Genomic DNA, 15,527 nt, shown 5'->3' on the forward strand with positions numbered 1-15,527 from the left:
CAATTTTGTTACAGTCACAATCTCAAAGAGAATAATAGCATCCAAAATGAAAACAGTTTTCAGCTATAGTGTATTAATTCTGACCGTTTCTCACAGACCAAATTAGCCAAATTCAAAGGACTAATGATGCATCTTAATGAATCAGTAAAGGTCAAGATGAAGTTAACATCAAGCTTTCAACTGATATACACTTTACATCATTTTGTTATGAGTTTTTTCATTATTTATGCATTGGGCCTCTTAACTGTTGCAAAAATATTATCTTGTACAGTATTTACATGGTTAATTTTATTTCTAATGCAGTTTCTGATTAAAATGGGATAGTAGATTTTTGATGCCCGGATCTGTGCAGTGGACTTTAACATACAAAACGCATTATTTGTATTAATACAATTATCTTTTAAAAAAAAAAATGTAAAAAAGATCAAGCGTGATTGAGGATTTTGCCCCAGATCACATAAAGTTCATGCAAATGACGAAGGCAGAAATTGAATCCACATCCAGTATACCATAATTAAAAGACTTGCTACACCACCTATTTTATTGTGTGGTAAAAGCAGGAGTGTAAACATATGTTTTCTCACTGGCTAAGTCAAAGGGAGAAAATTCTAGTAGTGTATGGTACCAACCAGAAGTTCTAATGTTGACACTAGTATTTATATACTTTATAAAAGCAATCCTCCCTTTAATATCAGAACCAAAGAACATCATCTAGGGTGGAGTAATTCAACACTGGGAAACCATTCAGTTCAAATATATATATATATATATATATATATATATATATATATATATATATATATATATATATATATATATATATATATATATATATATATATATATATATATATATATCTGAGTTAAGTTATGGTGAGTAAAAAAAGTGACAAAAACCCTCCACAGGAAAGCAAATATGCAAATATAACTGTATGCTCATCTGCATGTCTTAGGCAGGTGTGCAACCCCACCTTTCCCCATTATCACCCAGCATACAGCACTTCCACTGCAGCAAGGGATTCTGGGAAATGACATGCAAATGAGCACACAGGGTCACTTTTTGCCTCAATAACCATTTTTAACATACAGTTATATTTGCATATTTGCTTTCCTGTGGAGGGTTTTTGTCACTTTTTTTACTCACCATAACTTAACTCAGTATTATGGTTTAGCCTATCCCATAGCCTCTCTTGCATTCCCAGTAAAATCAACCCCACACTGATGAGACCCATCAAGGTCGAAACAGCTGTCTGTGGGTGGTTTTCTGGGTATGCACCTTAACCCATGCTGTGCTCAAAGCTGTGACCATGCAGCAAGCTTAAGCCTATAGGGAACCATGTTAAAAATGGTTATTGAGGCAAAAAGTGACCCTGTGTGCTCATTTGCATGTCATTTCCCAGAATCCCTTGCTGCAGTGGAAGTGCTGTATGCTGGGTGATAATGGGGAAAGGTGGGGTTGCAGACCTGCCTAAGACATGCAGATGAGCATACAGTTATATTTGCATATTTGCTTTCCTGTGGAGGGTTTTTGTCACTTTTTTTACTCACCATAACTTAACTCAGTATTATGGTTTAGCCTATCCCATAGCCTCTCTTGCATTCCCAGTAAAATAAACCCACACTGATGAGACCCATCAAGGTCGAAACAGCTGTCTGTGGGTGGTTTTCTGGGTATGCACCTTAACCCTGGCTGTGCTCAAAGCTGTGACCATGCAGAAAGCTTACGCCTATAGGGAACCATGTTAAAAATGGTTATTGAGGCAAAAAGTGACCCTGTGTGCTCATTTGCATGTCATTTCCCAGAATCCCTTGCTGCAGTGGAAGTGCTGTATGCTGGGTGATAATGGGGAAAGGTGGGGTTGCAGACCTGCCTAAGACATGCAGATGAGCATACAGTTATATTTGCATATTTGCTTTCCTGTGGAGGGTTTTTGTCACTTTTTTTACTCACCATAACTTAACTCAGTATTATGGTTTAGCCTATCCCATAGCCTCTCTTGCATTCCCAGTAAAATCAACCCACACTGATGAGACCCATCAAGGTCGAAACAGCTGTCTGTGGGTGGTTTTCTGGGTATGCACCTTAACCCTGGCTGTGCTCAAAGCTGTGACCATGCAGAAAGCTTAAGCCTATAGGGAACCATGTTAAAAATGGTTATTGAGGCAAAAAGTGACCCTGTGTGCTCATTTGCATGTCATTTCCCAGAATCCCTTGCTGCAGTGGAAGTGCTGTATGCTGGGTGATAATGGGGAAAGGTGGGGTTGCAGACCTGCCTAAGACATGCAGATGAGCATACAGTTATATTTGCATATATATATATATATATATATATATATATATATATATATATATATTATAAATATGCTTTACTGTGGAGGGTTTTTGTCACTTTTTTTACCCACCATAACCTTAATAATTGTGGTGATTACCTACTCTAGAATCCCTTGCTGCCGTGGAAGCGCTGTATGCTGGGCGATAATGGGAAAAGACAGGGTTGCAGACCTGTCTAAGACATGCAAATGAACATACAGTAATATTTACAGTTGCTTTATGCTTTACTGTGGAGGGTTTTTGTCACTTTTTTACCCACCATAACCTTAATAATTGTGGTGATTACCTAGTCTAGTCTCAAACCAGCTTAGCCATTACAACCAACCTCAAACTGATGATACCCATCAAGGTTGAAACATGTCTGTGAGTGGGTTTAATGGCTTTGCATCTCATCCCAGCTTCTGTCTAAAAGCTGTGTTTAAAACAGCATGCATTGGCTTGAGGATTTGCTTGTGTAATACAAGCTTGAGACAAAAGGTGGCACTGAGTGCTCATTTGCATGTCATTTCCCAGAATCCCTTGCTGCAGTGGAAGCGCTGTATGCTGGGCGATAATGGGGAAAGACAGGGTTGCAGACCTGTCTAAGACATGCAAATGAACATACAGTAATATTTACAGTTGCTTTTTGCTTTACTGTGGAGGGTTTTTGTTACTTATATATATATATATATATATACATGTAGAGGTATCAGTACCGTGTTAGCCGAGCTTCAATAATCAAAAAATAAATAGATGATACCGTTCTGTGGCTTCACACTGATACACATACACACTCTTTCTTCACTTGCTTTCAGTTACCCTTTGACACCTCTAGCCATAAAACACATCCACACCGGGGGAAGGACAAGCACAGATAACATTCCAAGAGACACTGTTTTTAAGTTATCCTTGCTTCATTCATTGTAACATCGCCGTAAGAAGAGATCAGTGTATCTCGAAAGCTCGCACAAATAAAAGCATTTCGTTAGCCACAGAACGGTATCATCTATTTATTTTTTGATTATATATATATATATATAGAACAAATTCAAGCCGTGTATATTATACCTTCAAAAGTTTACATAGCTGCAATAATAATCTCAATGTCAATTTAAAGAGTATTTTGAGAATCAAAACCACAGAACCCTACATACTACACTCAGAATTTCTAACTCACATGAACCAACCACTTGGACATAATTGCACCAAATATAATTACATTGATTAACCCTAGCCTGTTTTCGGATGCAAGCCTTTAGGGTTACTTGTGTTCCTTTTCCATGTAAACTTAATTTACAAAACCCAAATACGCAAAATAATAATATATTCCTTTCTAAACTATGTCTGGGTTTCCCTATGTACATGTAATACAATAATGTTATGTCAAATATTGTATAAACATCTCTAAATGTGTAAATATATTTACAGTACACATATATTTATACACATGTGTGTACAGTATAGAATGCAGTGGATAAGATTTAAGTACATCAATTATTTCAAAACATATATTAGAGGGATAAAACATTTACAACAAACTTATGAAAGTATATACTACTGCACCATGTTTAAAAGACATGTTAACTTTGTATTCCAAAAATATAGCTTGACTGCGTGTCCTCCATGACAGGTTTTGTAATCACTGATCTAGGAAGAGTTTTGTGAAAATTTACATTGTAAACTAAAGTAGAATGTAATTCATTCAAAACTTGTGAAAAAAAATTATTACTGTACTTTCAAACTCCATAGTATTGTACATGCACGTGCCAAGTTTTATTTTACTACTGCCTACTATTTTTCCTTAATTATATAGTGCACTGGAAATTGTATAACAGTATATTGTATATATTTAGGACATGTACTGTACTGCCTGAGCAATATATGGGAGGTAAAGATAAAGAAATTCAAGGTGAAGCAGAACTGATAGGGTTGAGACAGGCAATCACAGCGAGCAGAGGCGCGGCTTGGGCGGTCTGAAGGTGCAGTGGGCGTGTGTATACTGAAATGACTCCCATATATAGGCTGCAGGAGCTGATAACTTAAAGTGCATCAGCCGAGGCTACAGTACATCAGCACCAAGGACAGCAACAGCGACAACATTTACCTCGCACAATATGGCAGAGACTCACCTGCAAGGAGTCGAGATTTCTGCTTCACAGTTTCTTGAAATCTGGCGTCACTATGATACCGATGGTGAATATACTCCATTCCGTTATATTGTGCATAGACATGTTTTCCTCTGCTCTCCTAAAGTGCTGCTATTCAGACTGTTTTGTAGATTAAAGTTACTCGTTTATTTTATTTTTTAACTCCGCAATTGTGGATCGGCAGTGTTTGCTAAATGAACACTATACACTTACAGTCACCAATATCTTTCTTATTTTATTTTATTCTTCTCTTTTTTTTTTATCATGAGAACAACAAAAGTCCAGAATAACAACGTACCTGACATCACCAGCATTATTATATCCTCCTTTGTCTATGTCTTCTGCTGCTGAGCCTTTAGGTGCTGAAACGGCTCGTTACTCTCTTACTCTGTTATTAGAAAGAAGGGGATCTCGTCATTAAGTCTAAATGCTCGTTTTTGTTACAGGAAATGGGTTCATTGAAGGAAAAGAACTCCAGAACTTTATTCAGGAGCTTCAGCAGGCACGAAAGAAGGCAGGACTGGTATGTGATATAGTCTACTCACACATAAAATACAGCTACTGTATGCTTTCTATGAAACGGGACCTTCATACTGTCACTGTTGGATACTTGGGCTGGTGCTTAGTCTCATTGTCCGACTGACAAACCCCTTGCTGCTCTCAGCCAGGAGGATTTCATTAAGCGAGACACCAGACAATATCTTACACCCACAACGATTTATTCTGCAAACTTTGATTCAGTTAAATATTAAATAATACCAATCACAGCTGGAGGGACACTTATTAATACAATACTGTAAAGTAAATTGCCAGCCAGCAGAGAGCCATTCACTTCTTCATTATTTATTAATAAACTACCGCATCTACTTAAAGTATCTGTTACATATCAGTTGACATTATCCATCAAGAGTTCGGAGAAATAGGTATTTGTCAGACCTGAGGTTGAAGAACAGATCAGTAGAATATTGTTTGGATCAGGTGGGGTTTATAATGTTATGAAGCATAGCAATGCAATAACTGATGTGACAGTGAACATATTGATGCTATACAACATCATTGAGAAGATACAAAAGACGCCTGCAACATACAGTATTGCAACGCGATGCTAAGAACAAAGGGGTTAGAGAGCTAATTGCTAAGGATTAGATTTTGGCGTGAAAGGAAAATGCCCCATTGATATTTATCAGTTCTTAGTAGTATAGTTTTGATGGATAGGTTCAATCAACAGAAAGCTTAACCTCTCCTATCTGGGTCCCATGCAGTGGGAGTGCATTTCAATGATAACCTCTTTACCCATGTGAAATGCACGGGTCAGTTAGCAAATGGATATCATAAATCTCAGTCATGTGCTGTATGCCCTTCATATCACATACAAAATATTAATGACTGTACAGACAGGTTTGGAGCTGAAATGTACTGTAAGTGTGTGACTAGCCTCCATGCTGCACAGATTGAATCAACTGAATGTTAGGTGGTCAGTCAACGTTTGCTAGCAGCCATCAAAGCTACACATTTTATGAAGGTAACATAAAAGGTAACATTATTATGTAGAATTCTCAGTGAAGAGGCAAAGTAAAGCTCACTAGAGCAGCAAATATTTTCTTGGTGACAAAATACTGTAGGACCCTACTGAATTATTCCTACTTAAAAAAACTACTGATACATTTCTTCCCTCAACTCATAAATTAGGATCAGTGTAAGATTAAATTGCTTATTGCTTACCACAGCCATGGAAAAGATCCGTTGACAATCCTTTAGAGGTTATTTGTAATACATAAAGATGCTTTTATCTTCTGTTATTGTGCTATTTATGTGACTTCAACATATTTCTCAATACCTAGTCATGGAGTAGTAAGACATATTTTTAGTGGATACAAAAATATGCATATTTCAATGTTATTTAATGCTACAATTTAGCCTGATAATACTGAAAAGGTCAGTTTTGACATAAATAGTTAGGAAATATAGTAAATATCTCCAGAGTTTTATCATATATTGACAATGCTGATTGATGCCTATTAAGAAATTGACATTATTTGGCCCACCTATTCTTGAGTGAATAGAAAACATTGTTATTGTCCTTGACCTATGTAAAAACGAACTTACATTAATAATTAATACTTAAATAAAGTTTAACAAAGGATACATACTGTATTAAATATTTTAACATGTACATAATAAAGTCATCATAAATAAGCAGTTGTAGAATGCCAATGAAACCATGGAGTGCCTTAAGCACCAGTTTACATATTGGCAAGTAGTTACATTTTACACAATTACAATTACAGAAGAAAGATGCTACACTCTGCTTTCCTACACTGTGACCTTTGTTGGTATCTAAAGTTTGACTTTGCACCACTAAAGAATTTGTGTGGTTATAAAACGCCCAAATACATTTACTATACAATATTATTCCACTTCTATGCTTTGAATTGTTTGATTATCATTTGTACATTCACCTTACATTTTGAACTGTATTTAACACAATATATTCAATTTTTAAATTTTAGAAACAACTTTATGCATTTACCATGGATTTGCTTTTTATTGTGAACTCTTATTTCATGGTGATTTCATGAAGAAGTTCCTAGTCGGAACAAAACACGTGTCAGGTGACGTCATCAGCGCAACCGGGCTAGCAGTAGCCTGGCTGGTTTTTTACTTTCAGCACGGTGTACTCTGTCAGCTGCTAGATAAAAAGATGTGGGCCGAATAAGGATCCCACTAGCTAGCACTAGAAACCTGTTCAGCTCAAGCTTGGGTCCTCAACCCGCGTCTGTTGACACTGGATACTCAGCGTTCCTGTGTGAGGTATACTAAACTGCCATAAAACGCTGGGCTAGAAGCAATAGCCTTTAACTCTCAGACATAACCCTATCAGGGTAATGACAATGACCTGATGTTAAGGTCTTGTCTGTTATATTATATAACAGCATAATCACTGCTGCAGCCACAGCAAAATTTACTGTAGCTGTGTGTTTTTCATCCAGTGAATACTCTGCACCTCCTAAATATAAGAAGTATACCTGAGAGGGAGCAGGACCCAGATTTGGCTTTTTTATGCAGCAATACGGGGTTCATTATATCTAATCTATTGCTTCACAACTAGACCCTATAGGTATACCAGGGGTCTGATCCAATGACATATACTTGAGCTGCATGATTGAACATACACTACTTACCTCTGTCACCATTATCACAACATGATATCCTGATACTTTCAGTAGATACCTAAGTGTTACACATTGGCAAACAGACTTTTTCTTCAGTACCCAGTGAGAAATTCCACTCACTAGCTGTTGTTAACATGCGCTGTCATTAGGTTTTAATTAGCATGTATTTTTTCTGTTTTCTGACTATTTAATACAATTTTATTATTTTTGAGCTATAGTGAGTGCATCAGAAGGGATTTCTGATTTTCCTGTTTATATATATCTTCTCTATCCCAGATAGCACCACTCCTAGTCTCTCCCTCGATAGTCACCAGCTGAGCAGGGCTTATCCACCCTCTCTTCCCATTCCCCCCTTATAAAATAGATTTCACGATTCAACATAGTCATGTTTATTTTCACTGTGATCTAAATGTATTTTATTTTACCTTGTTACAGGAAACACAAGGTTGGGAAAATGTATAAAAAATCACAGTATCTTTAATGGAACTAAACACAAGTACTTTTTTTTAAAGGAGCAGACATCCATCCACAAGTAATTATGTATTATTAGGTCATATACCTTTCAGACAAATCTGCTGATCCATTTAGGTGTTAGTCACTTTGGTATTAGACAAAATGGTTCACTGTTGCATACAGTATACAGTAGCATGCATTGCTTATTAGATGTGTGGCTAGACAAAAATTGCTTTTCCCTTCATTAAAATGAGAAAAGAAATGTAAAAAGAAACAACAAATATTTGTCATATTGCTCATTACCACGTTGAATTTGCTATTCCCCTGAGTTGACCTATAATGCATTGTCAATCAAATAATTCAGACAGACTAAGCTACTGTTTAATAATAGGGGGTGGGGGACAACATTGCTGTCAACAAAATCTTTACCTATTTGAACCATTGTGTACCATAATTAATCACAATATTTGCTAATACATTTAAGCACAACTACTGTACAGTTGCAAACATGCTACAGTCATTTGAAACACAATGTTTAAATAATAATCCCTGGTAACAGCCAATTAAGTAGGTTGATGGCTAAAGGCAAAGCCGGTGACCAATCATTTTATGAATGTATTAAATTCATGTATAAAGGAATCTTTAACAACATTATAACATTTATGAAAATATAAAATGTTAGGTAAGAAGACTCAGATGTCCATACTGTCACAAGGGCTGAAGAGGCCAACTTGGTTTCTGCATGTTATTCAGCATTAGTACTGTGATATGATCCCACTGCCCTTATCTCTGCAATGGCAAGAACAATTACACATTTGTATTGTTTCCATACAATATACAAATATTTAACAAATCTTATCAGTAAAGGCACATTTTTGCTCTAAAATATTTTTTCATGATTATTCAAGAACCCACATGAATAATACAAACATGTCACTTTCCTGACAATTAATAATTTAACATTTTACAGGATTTGTCAGAGAAAATGAAAGCCTTCGTGGATCAATATGGACAGAATAGTGAAGGAAAAATTGGAATAATTGAGGTAAGATTTGTTTATCCATATATCATGTGGCAGTATAGTTTGAACTCCATCGATATGTTCTACCGTACTGTGGTTATAAGTTATAAAACCAAGGCATGACTGGTAGGTAAGGTAAACAGAAATGGAAAATATGTGTGAAGTGTGCACTATGGTAAGAGTCCTTAGAGAATTTCTCAAAAGACATTTAGGGCCAATAGTCTTGAGCAATAAGTCACCTTCTAGCGCTGTAGATACATTACAACCCATTAAGTTATCAGCAGAATAAACATAGGTATAATAGTGCCCTTACTAGATGAAGAAACGTTCAAGCTTTCAGATATATCACCAGATCCTCAGGCACTGTTGTGAGAGTCAGGTTCCTTCTTCCACCATTTCTATCCTTCAGTGGCGACCAACCAGGGCCTCAGAGCCCAGCACTGTTACCTTTCTATGACGTCTTCTTCTTGCAGAAGAGAAAGGGAAGGTGCATGAAAATTCCTTCCTCTGACACGATGTGCCCACATCACCTGTAGGCATTACCCAGCATGCCTAATTGGTTTTCTAAATATGTTTCTTAATATCTAATATTATAGCTTGTTTCTATTTGTGTAGTAGCACACACTTTATTACACTTTTGGGTTATGCCAGAAGAATGCTTAAGAAACATGGGCCTTAATCAAAATTTCATTACAGTGTATCTTGTAATATTTAACTTCAGTCACCTTTAATGCAATTCTGTTTTTTTAAGCCAAATTTTGCAAAGGTTTTTTTCAATTAAAAAAAAAAACTAAAATACTAAAGTACTGTATAATTGTGCTCATATATATGGTTGTAAACCATGGCATGTAGGTAATAGGCAGATATAATTTCGGATACATAAAGAATGCACTAAAGCACTTTCTAATGCAAATCTCTATCCTTCCCACATTCTCTTGTGATGCCCCAGTGTTAATGATGTATGAATGTGTGGCAACAACATAATGGGCATGTACTGTAGGTTTAATAACTTCTAAATTACCCAGTATCTTTAATTAAAGCTGGTAATGAAGGTTGCGGAATGGTATTTAAATGTCGGCTTGGAGTCCTGTTTTTTACTACTGAGTCTTCTGCAAGCATGCATTTTAAATAACAAAACAACAATTGTTGGGTAGAAATGATTCTCTAATTTAAATACAGATGTAGCAGGCCTAGGTGTCTTCAGTGCTGCTGCCATGTGCGGTCACGGCACCAAAGGATTAAACATGCGGGGGTCACACAAAGGCATGGACCTCCCACAGCTGCATTGCAGCAGACACTGTCCCAGCGCTGCAGAATCTTGTTTGTTCTTCCACAGTGCCGGGGGACAGTAAGTCTGGGTACATCTGTATAGTGTAGTAATGTGATATCATGAAACAGTTTGTTAGCTGTATTAGTGTAAACAGGCTTTGAACAATGGGGACAATCAAATGTCGCAGGTAACAAAACTACAAAGCTATCCAAAATTGTATTAAATGCTTTATTAATGATATTGATGTGCAGTATACGCTTCTCTAAGCCATAGAGTTATTTAGAAACTGTGGGGTTAAAAAGCAGATCCTCTGGATGGTCTGGATCTCACCAAATCTATTATGTAGTAATCCTGTTGTGCTTCTACTTGCAGTTAGAATGTCCCTGCTCCCTGTGTACTGGGAATTAGAGAGAGAGATGGAGCCCCCTTGTCACCCACTTCATCCCACATGTTACCCATTCTCTTCCCATATTATCCACTCCCTTCACCATGGTCCCCACTATCCCTCATGTTACTCTCTCCCTTGTGACACTGTCCCCAATGTCACCATCTTTAACCTCCATCCCATGTTACACTCTATCCCCTCCATGTCACCCAATCACAACATGTTATCCACTCCCCCCTATTTCATCAACTTCTGCCCACATCACTCTCTCCCTCCCCCCCCCCCCCACCACCACCACATCTCATGCTCTCCCCCTATATGTACTATTGACTCAGTAAATGTTTAGGGTAGTGTGTGGCTCTTTTGGGGGCACAATTGCTGCACATGAAACTCTTGAAGTATAGTTGCCACCAATGGTCTAATCTATTTCTGATTTACCTAAGCACTGTTGAAACCCTGCATAATCTGTTCAAATACTGCTAAATTCATAGGTAACTCACACAAACATTGGAAGATCATGCAGATGATAAACCACACAGTCATTCAGAATCCATGACAATTAACACAAAAATAGCAGAAAGTATGCACAAATCCTACAAACATTTCCAGATCCATGCATTATTCACAGAAATACTGCTATATCTAAGCATAGGTAACACAGATGCTGAGAATCCATGTATAACTAGCATAAGCAGCACCAGTTTGTGTTGTTCCATAGCACAGATGAAAATACAAATTGCCTAATACTGTATGTCAGCGATTTTCATCATGCCAGATCCATTTGTAATTCACACAATCAATGCAGTGTTCATGCAAACTCACATATACATTATATTGTCTAAATTTGTATGATTTGCACCAGCACTGCAGGATCCTACAATAATTCATACACATACAGTACTGCCATATCTATGCATACTGCACACAGATGTTGCCAAATTCATACACAAAGTACACAAATATTGCTAGATCCATGCATAATTTACACAAACAGTGATGGATACATGTACAACTCACAAAAGTACCTACTGAATCCATTCATAATTTACACAAACATTGTTTAATATACGGTATGCCCCAATTGCACAAACAATGCTTAATATAAACACTGGCGGATCTATTTACATGTTTCAGAAGCATGACTGAATCCGCTTGTGCTAAGAAAAAAAGCATCAACAATTGATATTTCAAATCAATAATTTAAGTTTGAATGTATTTAGCAGAATCCTAATTTAGGCCCTTAAATCTTTTTTTTTTTCACGTTCATAACATTCTGTAAGTAGATGTACTGTAGCCAAATTAAATTATATCCATAACCTGTTTTTTGTGTGTAAAAAGCTTGAGGTTTGTGTTGAATATTGTGTAATTTGTATTCTTTACAATGTTAATTGTGTTTACTTGTACCTCCCTTCAAGTCATGTTTTCATATAGAATGAACTCAACAACATAGTAATACTTTCTCAGTATTTATGTTTGTAGTCTGATAATTCTTTGACCTATCTGTTTTACTGTATTTTACAACAGACCATTTGCTTAAAATGTAATTTAATAAATATGGATCTGGTACCATCTAAAGAATCCAAAAGATTCATCCTTACATATCTAGCTACAGTATGTAAAATGTACCGTCATTTACTGTATCTATGTTTATTAATGTAGAATATATTGAGCCCTCAGGATGTCCTTATAATGTGCACTCGCGGGGCCCTTTTAACATTCAGGGACCATTATGTAGTTTTGCTTGTTGTCTAGGGGGGGAAAGTGATCAGAACGGAAGTGAAGGGTGCTTCAGTTCCATTTGCATCACTTGGCACCGGTTGTGACCACATGATCGCTACCCCAAGCGCTCATTTGGTCACGATCCTGAAAGCGAGGGTGCCACCGGTCATCCACATCTGAAGGGTTATTTATTTTTAGTTCAGTCACAGCCAGGAGCCATACTCATTAAACATAATAACAAAGACGACAGCACATACAATTTACTTTAGTCTGGTTGAGAGCTGCATACTGTAACAGCAATTGACATTTTCAATAGGAAAAAGTATTTCTTGAAACTGCAAATAGATGGCCATTTTGCAGTAGTATTTGAGCACCTGAAGCCACGTCAATACTCTCCGTGTCCGTGACCGCAACGGCATTCGTGGCGTGAACAAAAGGACGTACCTCTATGAAACAGGTCTTAGAGCGCTCGCGATTTTGGAGACAAATAATTTTGATTTGGTCATGCGCTGGCCGGGTCACAAGCACGGTTCAGTCAATGAGGACGAACCATTCACATGTCATCACGGCGACACCTCCACCACGTCCCCACCACACATCCGCCACGCCTTCCCGTCATTGTGGCTCACAGGCCACAAATTGCTCTGCTGACAGGCGCGCATGACGCCATGTGCTCCATCGCGTCCACGTGACTACAATATCCGCAGCTTTAGAGAATGACTCGACAGTTTAACAGAGCAGTATGAGACTAAGATGGTAAAAATAAAAGAAAATGGAACAAATATCAGTATATTTTCATCTGAGTAAATGGAACTGCAGCTCTAAAGACTTAAGCATTATGAAAATTGACTCTGCTGCTATTGACACAAAAAAACATTTTTCATATTTAAATATAGTTACATAATTGGTTTTGCTGAGAAACTTGGAGATTTTGCACAGCATATGCTTTTTCCACTTTTTTTGCCAACTTGTTGATGCAAATTGTTGATGCTTTAATTGATATTTACATTTGTGTGGTAGAGGTACTGTAGGGTGCCTATTTGATCTGCTAAAAACAGTGCTTTCTTGCTGAGGCAGTGGGAGATGTTACCTCCTGGCCGCAGTCTTTCCACCTTACACAAGAGGAGATTCATTATATATTGTAGGTCATTTTACTAACAGGTTTAACCAATAGAAAAAAGGTTGAAACCTGCTGTGGATGTTTCTTATTAGAGGTGGGTAGACAGAGACTGCTTGTGAATACTAAAGGAAATACAATATATTTCCGCTCTCTGGAAAATGCTCTCAAACACAACATTTTAATAAGACTTTTGTATTGCGAAACTAAAAGGCCATTGAGTCAGTGTGGCTGAATGATTATTTAAAGGTCACGAAACACCTTCTTGCCTTAAAGGGTAAAAACATATTCTTAAATAATCCAAGTTGGGTTTAGTGTTCACAAATTAAAAAAGATTAAAGAAACAAGTGCATTTTACTTAATGGCCCTTACTTATTGAAGCTTTAAATTAAATGAATGTAGGAGACTTGAATAATACTATTCTAAAATGTTTCCTGTAGATTCTTGTGTGTTGCCTTCACGTTTGCATACAAAACGAATCTTTCACTTATCAAATTAGAATTCTATGATTTATATACTATTGTTTCAACATTCTATCAGCTTAGTGCTTTCTCTAAAATAAAATAAATACAACATTTACATTTTAACTACTGATATTATAATATGCAGTTATTTGTGACTGAGAGATCTATTAAAGTTGTTCATTAAAGATTACAGTACAATAACAACGCTAATAATTATGACTAGAGAATGGGATACATATGCGGTTAAACACTGCAATTGCATTCTGATCTTTAAATGACCTTCCGTTACAAAGCACTTAAATCTGTATTTTCCTCTTCCATATAAAATATATATTTTATGCAGAAAAAGCATGGGCACTGCAGCCACAAAACATATTACGTGCTATTTAGGAACCATTAGCTGAATCAAGGGAAATAATTTTCCAAACAGAGATTTTTCTCCGAAATACAGGAGTAATCTATACCCAGCCTGTCCCTGGTCAATTATCATTATGCTCATAATGTATAGAGTCAAATTACTTAAATGTTATTTTCATTTTGGTTTTATTAGATTGAATTCATCATGCACTACATCTGAAAATCAAAGCTTATTTGATAAATGTGATAGTGTTGTCTAGGTGAACTTTGTATTTTAAATGACATTACCACAGAAAATGGATAAAAGGAAAAAAAAAAAACAACCTACAAATCATTGGCAGAGAACTGATGTTTTTTTTTTTTTTGTTTTGTTTTTAAATGCTACCTATATCTGTTTATTATTACATGAGATAGGTTTTTGTAGAAACTAAGACTGCAAAATACCAATAAGCAGAATAAAGATTTAGAGGAATATTCCATATAGGGGCTATGTAAAAAGCTTTACCATGACTGATTTTGGCATAAAATAGACTCGCATCGAGTCGCCGGGCATCAACTTGTTTTTCATAAAGAAACAAATTATGCTGGTGGGGGCATTAGAGGCAGAGTTTGTATGTTGTCTGTGGTGTACATACAGATGTAGAAGAAAACATTGCACTCCCTGGCGCGTTGCTGCGAGACATTCACAAGGTGCAAGCGGGAGAAGCCGCCATTGTCTTGAATCAGCAGCACAGAGTTCACCTCATGTAGATTTAGGGAAATCACATATAATAAACTATCAGTATAATAACACTAAACTATGGTTGTTATTATTATAATGGAGAATCATACAACCATACTGTACATTCTAAGCTGATCTGTTCTCTAGAACAAAAAATTCAACATCTACTATATATTACATCACTGACAAGCGCTAGGAGTGATTCGGTCATTTCATGTTAAGCCACCATTTTTAATGCTTTATCGATTTGGACTCAGACATTTAACAAGAGAGGAATTCAGGGATTTTGGTGAGAGTCTGAAAAGAAGTAAGTGATAATGTGAGTAGGAAAGAAAATATTTTTATATTCACTTGCGTAGCGCAAAACTTCACAAATGTATTTCCCTAAAG

The 15,527-nt window shown here is 36.6% G+C and overlaps 1 protein-coding gene across 1 annotated transcript in view; it reads left to right on the forward strand.

Annotated features, from left to right (window-relative positions):
- The first annotated feature begins 4,343 nt into the window (after window positions 1-4,343).
- CALB1 (calbindin 1) overlaps window positions 4,344-15,527 on the forward strand; it is a 33,066-nt gene continuing 21,882 nt past the window's right edge. The window contains exons 1-3 of the mRNA XM_075582943.1: window positions 4,344-4,503; window positions 4,904-4,980; window positions 9,054-9,128. Of these exons, the coding sequence (XP_075439058.1) occupies window positions 4,425-4,503; window positions 4,904-4,980; window positions 9,054-9,128 (231 nt within the window). The 5' untranslated portion in view covers window positions 4,344-4,424. The remainder of the gene's footprint in view (window positions 4,504-4,903; window positions 4,981-9,053; window positions 9,129-15,527) is intronic.

The sequence above is a fragment of the Ascaphus truei genome, chromosome 2, assembly GCF_040206685.1.
Source record: "Ascaphus truei isolate aAscTru1 chromosome 2, aAscTru1.hap1, whole genome shotgun sequence".
NCBI classification, from domain to species: Eukaryota; Metazoa; Chordata; class Amphibia; order Anura; family Ascaphidae; genus Ascaphus; species Ascaphus truei.